Source organism: Bufo bufo, chromosome 3 (genome assembly GCF_905171765.1).
Source record: "Bufo bufo chromosome 3, aBufBuf1.1, whole genome shotgun sequence".
Lineage (NCBI taxonomy): Eukaryota > Metazoa > Chordata > Amphibia > Anura > Bufonidae > Bufo > Bufo bufo.
In genome coordinates this window covers 42,292,797-42,309,581 of record NC_053391.1, presented here as the reverse complement: position 1 = coordinate 42,309,581, position 16,785 = coordinate 42,292,797, and the positions used below count along the sequence as shown (strand labels likewise).

At 44.0% G+C, this 16,785-nt stretch overlaps 1 protein-coding gene across 2 annotated transcripts in view; it reads right to left on the bottom strand.

The window, feature by feature from the left end:
- Positions 1 to 1,902: 1,902 nt before the first annotated feature.
- The window catches only part of RCAN1 (regulator of calcineurin 1), a 100,721-nt gene continuing 85,838 nt past the window's right edge, over positions 1,903 to 16,785 (bottom strand). For both annotated transcript variants that reach the window (XM_040423133.1, XM_040423134.1), the window contains exons 2-4: positions 9,068 to 9,241; positions 8,670 to 8,829; positions 1,903 to 5,669 (exon numbers count right to left, since the gene is read on the bottom strand). In XM_040423133.1, the coding sequence (XP_040279067.1) occupies positions 5,491 to 5,669; positions 8,670 to 8,829; positions 9,068 to 9,241 (513 nt within the window). In that variant the 3' untranslated portion in view covers positions 1,903 to 5,490. The remainder of the gene's footprint in view (positions 5,670 to 8,669; positions 8,830 to 9,067; positions 9,242 to 16,785) is intronic.

Below are 16,785 nucleotides of genomic sequence, written 5' to 3'. Positions count from 1 at the left end.
GGACACTACTGTGTGGGGGACATTACTGTGTGGGGCCAGTGTGGGGGACACTACTGTGTGGAGGAAATTACTGTGTGGGGGGCAGCATGGGGGCCTTTCTATTGGAGAGGCACTGTAGGGGCCAGTCTATTATTTCTGGGGACACTATACAGGCATTATTACCTGGAGCACAATATAGGGTGTTATTATTACTGGGGACACTCTAGGGGACATTATAGCTGCTGTAGACACTATAGAAACATTTGGGGTCATTTATCAAACTGGTGTAAAGTAGAACTGGCTTAGTCGCCCATAGCAACCAATCAGATTCCACCTTTCATATTTGACAGCTCTTTTGGAAATCCAGTTCTACTTTACACCAGTTTGATAAATGACCCCAATTATGTCTATTAGGGTCACTATTTTTTCAGCAGTATAGTACCTGGGGCATTGGGGGGCACAACAGGCACAGTATTGGGGGTGGCAGGATGACACTGTGGGGACACCAGGATGGGGAGGTTGATGGAAAAATTTAGAAATCTAACGTGTCTGTGTTACAAACTGTAGAGACGAGATGCGGCTGAAAGAATTTCTCATGGCGGTCTAACGGAGGAGAAGAGGAAAGAGAAGGTCTACATGACAGGAGATGTCCCTGGATGTAAGAGGGATGTGGTCAAGTATTGGAGGGGGGGTGCCAGAGAAATGACCCGCCCCGGGTGCCAAACACCCTGGGAACGCCACTGCCTGAGAGGACAGATTTCTAAAAGACTTCTGATCACTTGGAAAAGATCCAGAAATCTGAGGGATATTGTGAGAAGAAGCCATTATGTGGCCCATGGAAATGGTGGTCTTTCTGGTGACAAAGGCCCCAAATGGGTATCTTTCCCATGTGGTGGGTGTTCTGCTTGCCGTTATATGGTTAGATCTGAGACTTTTTTAAATTCATCGAAAGATAGAGAATTCCAAATACTGTATTATATCTCCTGCAATACAGAGGCAGTTGTTTATTATGCAGAATGCCCGTGTGGCCTCATTTATATAGGGATGACCACTAGGGCCCTAAAGATCAGAGTTTTGGAACATATACGGGACAGTAAAGTGGCGGGGGGAATTACTGAACAAGATAAACTGAAAAAACTGAAGCCCATTGCGAAACATTTTAGGGAGGCCCACAATAGCAATCCAAAGGGGATTACGTTTAGAGGGATCGATCGGGTGAGACTGGGGAGAAGACATCAAGAAATGTCTCCTCCAAAAAGAAACAAGGTGGATGGTATTGCTCAATACAGTGGCCCCTCAAGGGTTAAATGAGGCCCTCAGCTTCAAATCCTTTCTATAAGCCCTCATGCACACGACCGTTCCGTTTTTTGCAGGCCACAAACCGCGGAAAACGGACAAGAATAGGACATGCTATATTTTTTTTGCGGGGCCACGGAACGGAGCAACGGATGCGGACAGCACACAGAGTGCTGTCCGCATCTTTTGCAGCCCTATTGAAGTGAATTGGTCCGCACCCGAGCTGCAAAAGCCCCACTTTACCTGACTTCCATGGATGTGCTTTATAAATATGGTGCTCATTCTGTACGCCATATTTCTCAGAAATCTGCCATAAATACATTGATAAACTTCCCCCATCAGCTGCTTTTCTTCGGTGTAAAATAGTGGCTGCCTGCAGCGCATAGGAATATACAGTTACCACTGAAGTCAATGGAAGCCATACAAATCCGTATGCTCTACGCTCCCTCTAGTGGCGGCTGCAGGAAAATACAGTGGAGTTATGTTAGGAAGCTATAGGAGTGTTTAGCGCGGGGCCCCTCAGGTCAAGTGATCTGCCTCCATGGTGAATATGCCACTTATCCCATCCATCATGTGCAGAGTGCCAGCGGATTCAGTATAATAAATAAATCAAAGAAAAAAAAACGGTTGATATAAACGCACTAATATAAAGGAAGTTTATTGTCTGGAGACATTTACACAACGGACAAAAAATGGAGACGTCCAGTTCGTAATCAGACAGTAAAAATCAATGGAATTATTGATTGACCAGTTTATCAGACGTGTCATATCTACATAGCATCTCATAACCACGTTCTACTACTGGTGGGATTGATATCCCCATTCATCCTGAGCTTCCTCGTGCTTGAATAGCATGCCTGCGCTGTAGTGAACACTGACACGACGAATGCTGAATCGATGGTGCCACGTATCAGAACATCGGACAAGTGGAGGGGTGAGTGTACAGTGGGTAGTGGGGGTGTATTTTGTGATTGCTTTGACCGAAAAGGCCAATGTGGACAGTGTACCATACCCCGACAACACCACGCATCCAATATCTACTATAGAGGCTACCATCTCATTCACATTTAGGCTGCGATCCCATGCGGCCATGTCACAGTTTTCTTAAAATGCACCACAACGTGTGAATATAGCCATATATGTTGAGGCTGAAACTTTCCTGACCGTGTCTAGCTGGCATAGATGCTCGGCTCGTTCAGGTTTTTTTATTTTTTTGCAGTTTCTAAGTGTAGACCAAAAAACATGATGTCACTACTGTCCCACATTGTACACAAATGAGGCTGTGTTCACTTTACATCTGGGTGTTATGGCGGGGAAGAACATCACGTCTAAGAGGACTATGGTAGATAAAATCTCTGACCGTATGACCCGAACTTAAAGCCCCAACTTCTACCACTATATACCCATACAATGGTATACATCATCCACACAGGTCACCAACAAAAATGTAAAAAAAAAAAAAAATCATCTGGGGCACATAGGTGTATAAGATCCTTCACATTCGAAGGCCACTGCAGAGATTTTAAGAAAGAGCGGACCACCGGTCATTCCCTACTGTAGGACAGAAAAGCGGCGCCACCTCGTGGCTATGGTTTACAGCACACATCACCAAGGGATCGTTTCAATGCAAATGAGATTCATGAACACTAAAAATCTGATTGGCTGTTAGAAATCAGTGCACCTACTATTAAAAAGATATAGAAAGGGGCAAATTTCTACAAAGAAAAAGGAAAGGCACACGTCGCCCCGCTAAATCCTATGTATAATCAACTGTAAAAGCAAAAAAACAAACAAAAACATAATACATACACAGGGTTTATACCGGGAAAGTGTTGTTGATCTATCTTGTGCGTGATGTAAAGGCTATAAACACCTTTTTTATGATTGCATTTTGCTCATTTTGGGTTAAAAATAATTTTTTCAATTGGTCTTTATTAAAAACATTCAGAAGTTCTCTCACTAATGGTTAACTGTTTAGCTGTGTTAATGGTACTTTTACTTTGCACAGTCATCTAATAAACCTCATCACTAAATTACTAAAAAGTCATAGACACTTATTTAAGCCACATTCTTATCAGTAAGATAAGAAATGAGATATAATAAGTAATGTATAAGGTTAGAGGTGCGAGATAAGGAGCCATCAGCTGAGCTGCCGGATGGAACAAAGTGAAACCAGACAGCAGGCTACTAGAGAATCTCAAGGCTGTGCAGAGAAAAGGGCTCCAAATTTTCCATAAAGACCAATTGAACAAAATTATTTTTAGTTCAAAATGAGTACAATTCAATAATAAAAATAAAATCGCCCCCAAAAGGTGTACATAGCCTTTAAGTCTTCTCTACTTATTTACATATGTATACAGATCGGCGCTATTACCAGCGCCACCCTCTGGCAGGGCATGGAATTGCAAAGAAAATTGTATTTTCTTGTAAATGGGTGGTGCCACAAAGTCAATTATAATGGCTGGGTGAAATATAAGTACAAACAGTATAGCTTTTTGGGAGATAGTCTCGAACCAGAAATCAAAAGGTGGTGGTGGGGGTAGTTGATGAGAGTAATTTTAGGGGCATAAAGCAGAGGCATCCATTTGTAGTCTCGCCATCTAGTGATGAGGTCACTCACCAAGTTTAGGAAGGGTCTCAATGGGGACTAAAAGACACCGATAAACGTCCAGCTGTGACCACCGTAAATTATAGGGTCCGACAAGGATACCCCTTATCCAGGTGCATCCAGCGTTCCCAGGGCGGGGATAACATTTCCTGACTTTTTAGATGCTAGTAGATAGTCATCTATCATATATCCGTCTGTTACCAAAACTGCAGCTGGTAAATTCGGGACCTGTAAGCCCCACCCTTGGGAACACCCCCAAACACACGTATCGGTGGAGCTTACGTAAGCCCTGCCCATTTTCGGCTCGGGACAGCCCGAATTTGGAACCACCTGTGAAAGTTAGGGACAGTCCTTGAAAATGCGGGGCTGTTGGCAACTATGCAGTCTCTCTCAAAGGACAGAATATGGGGTTAGAGCCGTGAAATATGAAATCTGCGTTTTGATTGGTCGCTATGGTCAACATAGTAAGTTTTAGGATATTTTTATACATCTTTTTTAAAGGGGTTTTTGACGGTATACACCGTAAAAGCGCAAGACTGACTCCTGGGACTCCGGCCTAGCGGGAGAATGGGTCTGGCGCCGTTCCTGGAAGAAGTAATTTTCCATTAAAGTCAATGGGAGATGCCAAAATTCTGTACCTAAGCAAGCTCAAGATCACTGACGCGGCACAATATGGCGGAAAACCCCTTTAATTACTGTAAACTGTGGTCGACGGTCAGTTGACTAGAGGCGACGGACGCCATTTTGAATTTCCAAACCTATACGGTCAGTCACAGTGGGGAAAGCAGCACACAGGTAGCAGGTATTGCATACTTTATCTCATGATCTTTTCCAGGATCACACGGACAGCGTATACATTGAAAAAAAAAAAAAAAAAGCTACGAGACTAAAGTCATTGACATTGCCATACGATCAACCGGTAGGGTGGAAAGTCCAAAGTTTTTAGTTTTTTTGTTTAAACTTTCCATCTTGTGTTCCATACAACAGAGTTGTAAAATAATATCACCAACGATTCATTCAGTTTTTTCCACGAGGGATGTCACATGGTCCACCGGCAATCGGGGAGGGAAAAAAAAATCTAAACTAAAATCTATGATAGAAAATATGTCGGCATTGAGTTCACATGCAGAATAATAATTAAAAATGGAAAAAAACTGCCTTCTTCCACCCTGCTCGCAATGAACAGATGTGCGCATACCAACAAATATATACAAAGGTAGGTTAACTGTGAAGCCGCCCGCGTCTCTGCACGCGACAGGCCATCAAGCATCCAGCCCTCACTATTCCATTAACCTAGATCATCGAAAAGGCAAGAAAAATAAAAAGAGGCCTAAAAAAAAAAAAGAAAAAAACAGCATTTGCTCTCCCCCTTGATTGTTTTATAAGCCCCAATGGACTATACAAAACGCGAGGGCGCTGCCCGGCCGATTACAAAAACAAGCCAAAAAGAAAAAAAAAAAAAGACACCAGTTCGGAAAAGCCAAGTTCTGTATAAATTCGGCTTCTGCCGCCTCTGTGCTTCACGCTGAGTTCTGTCGTTCTCAGGTTTACAAAAATTTCATGGAGTGAAACGGACGTCTGTCCTCAAACTGCGTCTGTCCTCCTCTTCAGCTCAGGTGGATGGGCATGTAGTCTGGCCTTTTCGTCTGAATGATTTTTGGTTTGGGTTTGCTCATGCCATCCTCGTCTTCTTCCACCTCCAGTTCGTTCTCTGGATCGCTCTCGCAGACATGGACGACTACGCTGGGGGTGGTGTCTGTGGCGGCGTGTAGTTCATACTGCTCCCCTGTAAAGAGGGAAGGGCAATGGTCAATGCTCGTCAATTATTCATCTTTAGACAGATCACGTACAAAAAGACTTAAAGGCTGGTTCCCCTCTAATGGTCTATTGATGGACAGGCCATCAATATTCTTAAGCCGGGAAATCCCTTTAAGGGGGTTGTGCCAACTATGAAAGTTATTCCCTATCCACAGGATAGGAGGTAACCAATTAGTCCCTAGGGGTCCGACTGCTGGGACCCCCACAATCGTGATGGAGCGGATGGCGGAGCATGCGTCTTGCCTCTCCATTCATTCTGTATGGGACTGCCATAGCTGAGTGCTGCCACCCCAACAGGAACATAGGGTTCCCGTTCTTGGGACTGTTGAGGGTCCCTGAAGTCAGACCCCCACCGGTCAGCTAGTTATTCCCTGTCGTGTGGATAGGGGATAATTTTGAAACCCCTTTAAGGGTATATTCAGACATTATGGTCATACTTCAGGTCTTTCCACAAGTTTGTGACAAACATGAACCATCATAGCACTGGTTTCTGATGATAATTAAAGGGTCACTGAGACATATCCCAAAAGTTTTGATCAGTGGGGGTCCGAGTGCTGAAACCCCTGCCGGTCTCTAGAACAAGGAGAGAGAAGGGCTTGTATAGTGCACTCTCTTTCCCTTAATGCAGAGGACGGACTCAACTTCTCTTGAGCCTGTCTCCTGCACCGAGGAGAAAGAGCACGATATCTTTCTCCTTGTTCTAGCCATCTTGGAGGTCTCAGCACACTGGTGAAAACTTTTTATGTCTCTATGACATATCTAAAGTTTTACCAAAATTCAGCGACCCTGTAAGCTTCTATAACTCCAAGCCTTGCATGGCTCCTCTATGTGGAAAGTAAGTAGTATACTATTCATCTGGTTTCTCCTAGTTGATGGATGATCTACAGTAAAAAACATCACACAAGGAGCAGAAGAGAGGGAGCAAGATAGCTAAAGAAGTTCTCCGCTTTGGAAATGCCTACTCGCTAGAAAGGTCTGTTGACAAAAAGCTGATCACAAAGTGTCCACCTGCAGGTATCTCCAGTGATCAGCTGTAATCTGTGAGGGAACCTGGCAACAAGGGTCACATTTCCCCACAGCACTACCACAGGAGAAGCTAGGTATTACACAGTTTCTCATTCCAATCAATGCTTTCTGTGCCATCCAGGACAGGACATGTTCTCCAGAGCAAGAGAAGCTCTTTGTAACCGATCTCCACTAACGTTTTGGACATGAGTTTATTAAACCGGACCACCCCTTTAAAGTAACTCTTTAGGAAATAGGCAAATTTATTGGCCATTCAGGGTCTGTGAAAAGCTGGGCACTGTGAAGTCTACCTGAATCGGTTGTCACTCAGCAAATGTAGGAGGCCACAAGAAATAGTTGAAGACCCTATCATGACGTGACACAATGAAAAGAGCGTCAGTCTCGAAAGCTGGTTCCGCCAGTCATATATAGCAGAGATTTCTCCGGGATGACCTGCGCCAATTTTCCCACATTACTTAGAGGATGAGGTTTTGTTTTTGAGCTCTATGCTGGGATATTTTTTCCCCTTTAGCCTAATGTAGGAAAAATGTGCTACACAGAAAAATAACTGAATGATTTTGTCTGGAAAGAATGGAAACTTGGCCCCCGCACATGTTCTATAATCAGCAGCTATTTCTGGACAGCTCCGAGAAAAACTTCTCTGTCAGTAGCTCACACTTGCTGCACAGGAAAATAAATAATGACCAAAGTGTAATGCCATTGCCTTAGCTGGATCTGCACCAGCATCTTACTGCTACTCTTATCTATAGGACAAGTCAAGACAAGTGGAGCATTACAGTTGTATCAGAGCTATAGCCATCAGTTAAAGGGGTTGCAGGCTGTGGCAGTAGTGTGTGTAACATGGTGGCTGGTAAAGTTCTGGGGGAGTGTACCGGTATATCTCACAAAGATTGCTTGGATGGGTGAGTTAAACAAAATCCAGGAAACCTGGATTATTTTATCAAATATAGTTTGCTGAGGCACTTTATTTTAAGGTTTGTTATGAGCCTGGATTTTTCTGGAAAGGTGGGTAGGTTGGTAGAGGGACCTGCCATTCCCTCCCACTACAGTACAACATTTTCAATTAGCCTCAGATGAACCTAGGTGTAGCTGCTGGGCTCATTACTGTGGGTATAAAGAAAAGTCTGAGAGCCTCATTCTGTGTCAATGCCAGGAAGCTGCATGACCTGTGGTGGTTGTGCAAAGTCTGATCCTCCTGTGTTGGATCTGAAGTACCTAGGTGAGGTAACCTGATGTATAGTTAGTGTCCAGATGGGCAAGGTTATTTTTATGTCACATAAATGTGGATGTTGAAAAGTAACTAATGAATTTGAATGCCATTATTCTTGGGTTGGATGGAAAAAAAATAGTTGTTTGGGCTTTAAATCCCCGAAATATGCGATTCTGTCATTGCCGACCCCACCACAAGCACATGGACCTGCGACATTTGTTAGAAAATAATAAAAACTAGCTCATCTTTTAAAATGCCCTCCGTTCCAGTGTTGCAGCTCCCAGGTCAGTAGTGACGGCGACCCATTCTTGGTTACAAGACCACTGCAGTTACTTACTGGCCTCAGTGGTTACGTGTGTAAGAACACCACATTTTGTACGCATAACCGCTGAGGCCATTGATTGGCTGCAGCAGTCTCGTGACCAGGAACGGGTCCCAGTCACTTCCGGTTCGGGAGCCGCTGCACTGGACTGGAGGGAGTTTTAACTATACGGTTTCTCACAAAAAATTCTCTAAAACAACATTAAAAAACCCTCTTCAGTCCACTGCCAATCCAGGGCCGATCCCACACTCTCTGCTTGCAAGCAGCTGGCATATAACTGCTGCAGTCAATTAGTGGCCTCAGCAGTCACATGACATACTACTAGCATCACAGCTCCTACAGCTGAGTGGTGATATCAATAAACCTCAAGTGTGCACGTCATATATATACGTATATGCAGCAGCTCCTACCTGGCCCGAGTTTCGAGATGGCATACAGGAGATCGTAGTTGATAACCGGGGTGGCGTCTTCTGCCTGTTTCCAGCCCACAGGAGGGGAAGAGGGAGGGGAGATAAGGAATTGCTTCTCGGGCTTTGGGGGTGCCAGGTGAGAACTTCCTATGTGCAAGGTCTACAAAAGAACAACACAAGGACTATTGACGTGGACTGCATTAAAGTATGGACACATCACATTCACGGGGACTGGTGGCACTATATACAAAGTAGTGCCTAACCATACACACTACACAGTCACATATGGGCTTAACGGGCTTTGACTGACCGGGGTAGCATGCTGGGATTTATAGTGGCCCAAGGGCTGTGCTCACACTTCACAACAGACGTACATTTTAATGGCGGCTTACACAGACCTGTGCGAAGTACAACTTGATCTCCTTCCCCAGGAACTCTGTCTTGTGAAGCTGGATTCTGGCCTCTGCTGCTGACAACGGGTTACTGAAGTTGATCCTCACTCTCTTGAAGCTCTTAAAGTACTGAAAGGTGGCGTCTTTATCGTACGCTCTGAACAGAGACTCAAACTTGGTCTGAAAGAGAGGAAGTCAATAAAGAAAAAACTGTTAGATTACATGTTCATTTATCCATCAAACACGAGACCCAACAGAATATGAAACAATCCAAATACCCAGACACGGAGAAGAAAACAGAATTACAATTCAAGGGTTTGAATACTTTTGCAACCATCTTTTTATTACTGCTCGACTGGATCTAAAATAAGGCAAACTATTTTAAAAAGACTCTTCATTGACAATATCCTACTGCTTTGTGTATACAGACCTATGTGTCCCCATGGTTACAGACTACAAAGAAACCTTGTGTAGTCTGATCCTTCAGTTGTTTTTCCTTCTGCTTGTCCTGCTTACATGCTCTTTGAAAGGGGTTTTCTGATATTTAGATACTTTAGGCTGGGTTCACACCTGAGCGTATTCGATAAGCGCTGTTTACAGGCGTTTTTAATCGGGTGTATTATGGGGCGTTCTTGTATTTTGGAGCGTGTTCTTGCTATTGAACACAGAGGAGTACAATGAAACGTGTGTGACGTGCGACAATACGCCCCAAAGAAGCTCCTGTACTTCTTGGGGCGCAGAGCGTTTTACAGCGCGTTCGTACGCGCTGTAAAACGCTCAGGTGAGAACCATGCCCATAGGGAATCATTGGTTTTTGCCTGTTGAGCATTTTACAGCGCGTAGGAACGCGCTGTAAAACGCTCAGGTGTGAACCCAGCCGATCTATCCTCAGGATATCAGATAGACCGGGGTCCAACTGCTAGTACCCCTGCCAATCAGCTGCTTGAAGAGGCCGAGGCACTCTGGTGATTGCTACGACCTCTTCCTAAGCCATGTGACTTCGCGATCATCGGTCACATGACCTAGGCACAGCTAAGTGTCATTCAAGTGAATGGGACTGAGCTGCGATACCAAGCAGAGCCACTATGCAATGTACAGCTCTGTTCTTGGAAAGCTGCGAGGAGGCCCCAGCTACTACTATGTCAATCCTGGATCTTTTCCTATTAGCTACACATGGTCATAAGAAGTTATATATGCTGTATGATACACTGTCCCTACCGACTGCACAGACTTGTCTAGGTCTCTCTAGGGCCATGGGGCCTCCACTATCCATCCTCTCATCCTGTCTCCATAACTCCTGTAGACCTCACTGTGCATGCATGACCTCTATGCAGCTGCAATAGGGTACTGGAGGTAGGATAGGGGCCCTCGCCAACCATAATCCAGCCCAGGGTCTATTCCATTATGAACAGTGAGGACATTCATGGAAATATCTTGGCAATTCTTCCATTCGGTGAATGAACCCTCCTGTATAACCAGATGACTGTGCTTGCCGCCTGCACCGGCTCTTTCCAGGAGGTAGACCCGGCATGGCACTCTATATAGCAACACTGATGACACTCTCTCCGAGTAATACAACCTGCAATTTCTTGCAAGTCACAAGTGCCCCCCACCACCAGGGACAAGAGGGCGCATTAATCATTGTGTGAGCTGTGACATAGGAATGCCATTCCTCTATGCTGCCACCGCGCCGGGCGTAAAATACCAATTAGGAGCCTGAATGACTGCTTATTGACAAAGCCGCAATGACAAATTGTCTGTGCCATAAATTAATATGTTTTTCCATTGCTGCAGCTGTCACCTTCCTACAGAAAAGAGCAGCTGTCACACCCCCCGTGGAAAGAATGTCACACTAAAGAGGGGAAAACTCGTCCTGCTAATTCATTTTATGAGTGCTCCTCCTAAGTGACAGCGCTGCTCCGTGCAAGACGCTAGCCTGAGTACTAAATGCTGCTTCAGCCTGGAAGATGGTGGCCTTCATTATGCATCGGTGATGGTTGACATCTAAAGCGGCGCGAAACCAGGTGGATACCAGACCGCTTTGGTAAACCGTGAAATTCAATGGAGACTTTTTGTACGGTTTTGACATTCCCAGTGCGGGGATTATTTGTCCCAAATTTACTAACTGCACATTTCTGGCACCGACCATGCCTAATGGACCCCACTGATGTATAGTAGGGTCATTCAGGCTTGCATCGTGGTGTCCTTCGTTCCGATGAGTGCTTGCTGGACTCTGGAGAAATGAGCGACCGAAGACACAATGCTCTGCCAGATCTGTCACAAAGAACATGGACCATCATGGACAGAAACTTTAGGTGGCCCTATACCTTAGATAGTTGTCCCCATACACATGTATGCTTGTCTTAGCCTGTGAGAACATAGAAATGGACATGCTGAAATCAAACATGCCTTCACCCCCTGCCATCAGGGGAGAGTCAGGACACCCCATACACATTAGATGGCCACCCTCTCCTGCCACAATTGATTTAATTTGTATAGGTACCTTAGGGTACCGCCCTATCCTATCTCTAATATCTCTCAAATTTTTCACATTTCTCTCAGAACTTTATCTTGATCCAGCCATCTCAAACCTGTTCATGATACATACAACAAACACAAGTAAGGCTTTATGCACACAAGCATTTCAAGTCCTATTACACTAAAAAATTAAGTGTACTGCGCCCATCCATTTATAAGAGAGGGTCCATTTAATTGGGGGGATCCAGGACCCTAGTGAAGGATCCACATGAGATTATGAGCACTGTTGTGGATCTTTCCTCAGAGTTTTGGCGGGAAGTTTTCCCGCCTAAATTTCCTTTGACTCCAGGCAGACTAGACCCAGCTAGCAATAGTCAGCTGATTGGGCCATGGTTCGTCCAATCCGGGTAGAGAAGATTTTGCCTGAACCCAGTTACAGGTGGGTCATTGGGCTGGTGAAATCCATGTGACCCACCTGCTTTGCTATATAAGGACAGCTCCTGGGGCTCGCAGTTGTTGATCTCCTACCCTAAGGACTTCCCACTCTTTTTGCTTATTTTAAGTGGCTCATTTTGGTCTTTTATGTTTCTGTGCTGTCATGGCCTCTTTATTTAAAAGAGGAGTGAGTCCCTCACGTTGTGAGTGTACTGTCTGCTGGACTATAAGTATAGTTAGTTAAAGGGAACTTTATGCTGACCTCACTGAGCATAAAGGGCAGCATAAATTAGTGACAGAAATGCTGATGTCAGCGGTGTGTCACTCATGAGCTAAAAGTAAGTGGTTGCTAAGAACCCGCTTTATAACCATTGCAGCCCAGGCCTTGAAAAGAGTCAAATCTACCTGAGAAGAGTCCTGGTTATTATAATCTCCTGCTCTCTCGCCACCTGCTGATGATTGGCAGTTCTCTCCTAGAGAGAAAGGGAGAAAACTAGGTAGAAGACTGTCCGTCCTCAGCAGGAAGTCATGAATAACCAGGACTCTTCTCAGGTAGATTTGACTCTTTTCCAGGCTCAGTCTGCAATGATTGTGATGTTGGTTCTCGGCAACCACTTACTTTTAACTTATAAATGACAGACCGCCAAAATCAACTCACCTGTCTCTACTTTATGCTGCCGTTAGTATGGGCAGCATAAAGTTGATGACAGGTTCCCTTTAAATATAGTTATTAAAAGGTATTTATTATGGATTGTTGAAGTTTAGTTAATTATCAATCTTTAATAGAGATGGCTGTGTGTAAATCTTATCTCCACTACCTCTGGTGCCCATGTGCCTTTTTTTGTTTTTTATTTACAGTTATATCAGGAGGTTAAAGGGGGTTTACTGAGATTTTTATATAGAAACATAAACATAGAAACATAGAATGTGTCGGCAGATAAGAACCATTTGGCCCATCTAGTCTGCCCAATATACTGAATACTATGAATAGTCCCTGGCCCTATCTTATATGAAGGATGGCCTTATGCCTATCCCATGCATGCTTAAACTCCTTCACTGTATTTGCAGCTACCACTTCAGCAGGAAGGCTATTCCATGCATCCACTACTCTCTCAGTAAAGTAATACTTCCTGATATTACTTTTAAACCTTTGCCCCTCTAATTTAAAACTGTGTCCTCTTGTGGTAGTTTTTCTTCTTTTAAATATTCTCTCCTCTTTTACCGAGTTGATTCCCTTTAAGATGTAAGAGAATTGGAGCTTTTTTGTCCATGTTGAGGGAGATGACCACATGGAGAGGGGGAGCTGGGAAGGGAGTTGGGGGACTGGGATATTTAATAAAGGTTTATTTGATGCAGTGTTATTGACGTGCTGATTTGGATAAAGTATGATTGATTTTACTGTATTGATATCCTATTGTCATATAATGTGTGGTTAATCTGAATAATTGGCTGTAAGTAAAACCTTTAATAAAAAGGATCTGATTCAAAAAAACAAAACAAAGGAATGGCTTCACCAGAAGAAGATGAAAGTTTTGGAATGGCCCAGACCTGAATCCGATTGAAAATCTGTGGGGTGATCTGAAGAGGGCTGTGCACAGGAGATGCCCTCGCAATCTGACAGATTTGGAGTGTTTTTGCAAAGAAGAGTGGGCAAATCTTGCCAAGTGAAAATGTGCCATGCTGATAGACTCATACCCAAAAAGGCTGAGTGCTGTAATAAAATCAAAAGGTGCTTCAACAAAGTATTAGTTTAAGGGTGTGCACACTTATGCAACCATATTATTTTATTTTTATATTTTTTCTTCCCTCCACCTAAAAGATTTCAGTTTGTTTTTCCATTGAGTTGTACAGTTTATAGGTCACATTAAGGGCTCATTCAGACGGCCGTATGCTGTCCGCAAAAATACTGAATGCTATCCGTTTTTTTGCGAATCCGCAAAAAAAATGAAACATGTCCTATAATTGTCCGTGAAAATCAGGACATGGCCCCATTGAAGTTTATGGGTCCGCAAAAATACTGAATGCTATCCGTTTTTTTGCAGATCCGTTTTTTTGCGGATCCGCAAAAAAACGGATAGCATTCAGTATTTTTGCGGACAGCATACGGCCGTCTGAATGAGCCCTAAAGGTGGAAAAAGTTCTGAAATTATTAATCTTTGTCTCATTTTTTTACATCACCAAAACCTGACATTTTAACAGGGGTGTGCAGACTTTTTATTTCCACTGTATATACATAACATTATGAGATTCTCAGAAAACCCCTTTAATAGTAGATATTGATGAGTATTGTGATTTATAATCTCCCAAATCTAGTTTTCTTCTACAAGCAATGAATCCGGTGCTTCTACAGGAGAACCTGCGGCGGCGGCGGCGGACGCGCTGTGTTTTGTATTATACCGAGGATGCCTATAAAACATAAGAACATGGTCCTGACATATACTATAGTGGAGGTACGGTGTAGGAGACCCGAGGCCTCACAATGCTGACCGGAATTACAGTACACAGCGCATCGCTACACCACAGACATGTTCTCATTATCATGCACTTCTATACACTGACCAGCAGGAGGCAGTCAATCTTTACATATTTCGCATTCCTCTGCGCATAGTTACGATCAGGCCTGGCTGGCTCTCAGATCTGCCCATAACTAGGAAAATGCCCCCAAAACATAGAAACTTATATTTCATGTTTACATTTAAACAGAACTTGTTTCACCGGCATACAGAAATATTTACAGATATAACAGGAGAATATGTGCTAAAAAACCTGTCTGACAACCAGAGCAACCAATCAGAGCACACCTTTCATTTCCTGTATAGCTCGAGAGATCTGAAAGCTGGGCTCTCTGATTGGTCGCTGTGTGCCATGAAATATTATATTGGCAGGATTTTGGCATAAAAAAAAAAAAAAAAAAAAGTGTCAAAAACCCTTGCTTATCATTTTTTGAGGTGTTTTTGCCCACTTGACGGTTTTTGCATTTTTTGCTTTATATTTTAGAGGATAGTATATGCTTCCCTGAGATGTAACTGTCTCTGTAGAGCATTTTGGGGACAAAAAGTTTTTTTAAATACGGTAAACATGCAAAACTGTCAACACATTATGAAGCTAAAAACTCAATAGAGATCTATGTGGGGGGGGGGGGGGGGGGAGCTAGGCAACGAGGGGACAACGCAAGACCCAAAGCAGTCAGAAATTTGGAAGAAAAAAATAAAAAATTATATATCTATATGCAAATGACCCAAAAAGTACTGTTGGTCCTGCGTATAATATAACCTATAGACTTTCATGCAAGCTAATGTTTGCTGCCTAAAAATGCTGCAAAAACGCCAGCAAAAAAAGAAAAAAAAAACACACACAAAAAACGGAAATTTGGGATTACCAGACAGGCACGGAATGAAACACACGCATTGAAAACGAGCATCTGAAAAGAAAAGCATCGTCGTCATCAGGCGCCGTCAGACTCCGCCGCTGAGAATTTATCAGGATTTTCAACTCATTTGGCTACCCGCACACAGCGCAAATTTGTACACATAAAAATCCGCACCAAAAACGCGATAAAAAAATTTGTTAAGAAACCCGCTACACAAGGGGTGGAACCCCCACAAACAAGTGACATGAATCCGCACGGCAGGTCAAATCCTGCATGGAAGACCATACCTGTACTATGCTGCGTTTTTTTCTGCATTAAAATTGGCGCAGAAAAAACGCACGTACATCTTGTGCAGGTAGCCTAAGGCCGGGTTCAAACGCGACTGAAAATCCGGTTTTTGGCACGCTTCCGCAGCAAATAGCGCATAAAAAGCTGCAACAATCCTCTGTACAAATTGACACTCTGCTGAATTCACCGCAACTTTTTTTGTTTTTCCGCAGCGCGTGGATTGGAATTCAGAAATATTCATCCACTTTTCACTAAAATCCACGACGGCAAATCCGCAGCTAATAAGTCACTCGGGGACCCCGACCTTAAGGGCCCGATTAAAGGACTTACTGCACGTAAAGTGTCCACAGAGAACCAAAATTGTACCGTCAGTACCGTAAAAACACGCGACACGTCTGTCCCTCCGACGCGGACAGATCCATCAACAGCAAGCGGTCAGGCGGATCACCCAGCGCATCCTTAGGCTACTTTCACACCGCCGTTTGGTGCGGATCCATCATGGATCTGCACAGACGGATCCGCACCGATAATACAACCGCATGCATCCGTTCAGAAGGGATCCGTTTGTATTATCTGTAACACAGCCAAGATGGCTCCGTCTTGAACACCATTGAAAGTCAATGGAGGACGGATCCGTTTTCTATTGCGCCATATTGTGTCAGTGAAAACGGATCCGTCCCCATTGACTTACATTGTGTGTCAGGACGGATCCGTTTGGCTCAGTTTAGTCAGACGGACACTAAAGCATTTTGGTGTCGGCCTCCAGAGCGGAATGGTGACTGATCGGAGGCAAACTGAGGCATTCTGAGCGGATCCTTTTCCATTCAGAATGCATTAGGGCAAAAGTGATCCGTTTTGACCGCTTGGGAGAGCCCTGAACGGATCTCACAAACGGAAAGCCAAAACGCGAGTGTGAAAGTAGCCTAAGGCTGGTCAGATATAAGTGACTGACGCGTATCCTACCGAACTATTGTCTTCTTTCAACCGTACCTACTGTGCTCATTGTTACGAAGGTAGCAGAGCCCAAAACGTCGATGTAGCAGAGCCCACTGATTTACAGAAACTGTATGGCAGTGAGCTGCCAGTGACAGAATCAGCTCTGCTACGTCTGAACTGTCAGAAAGCAATAGTCACTGCGGAAAATAATAATAAT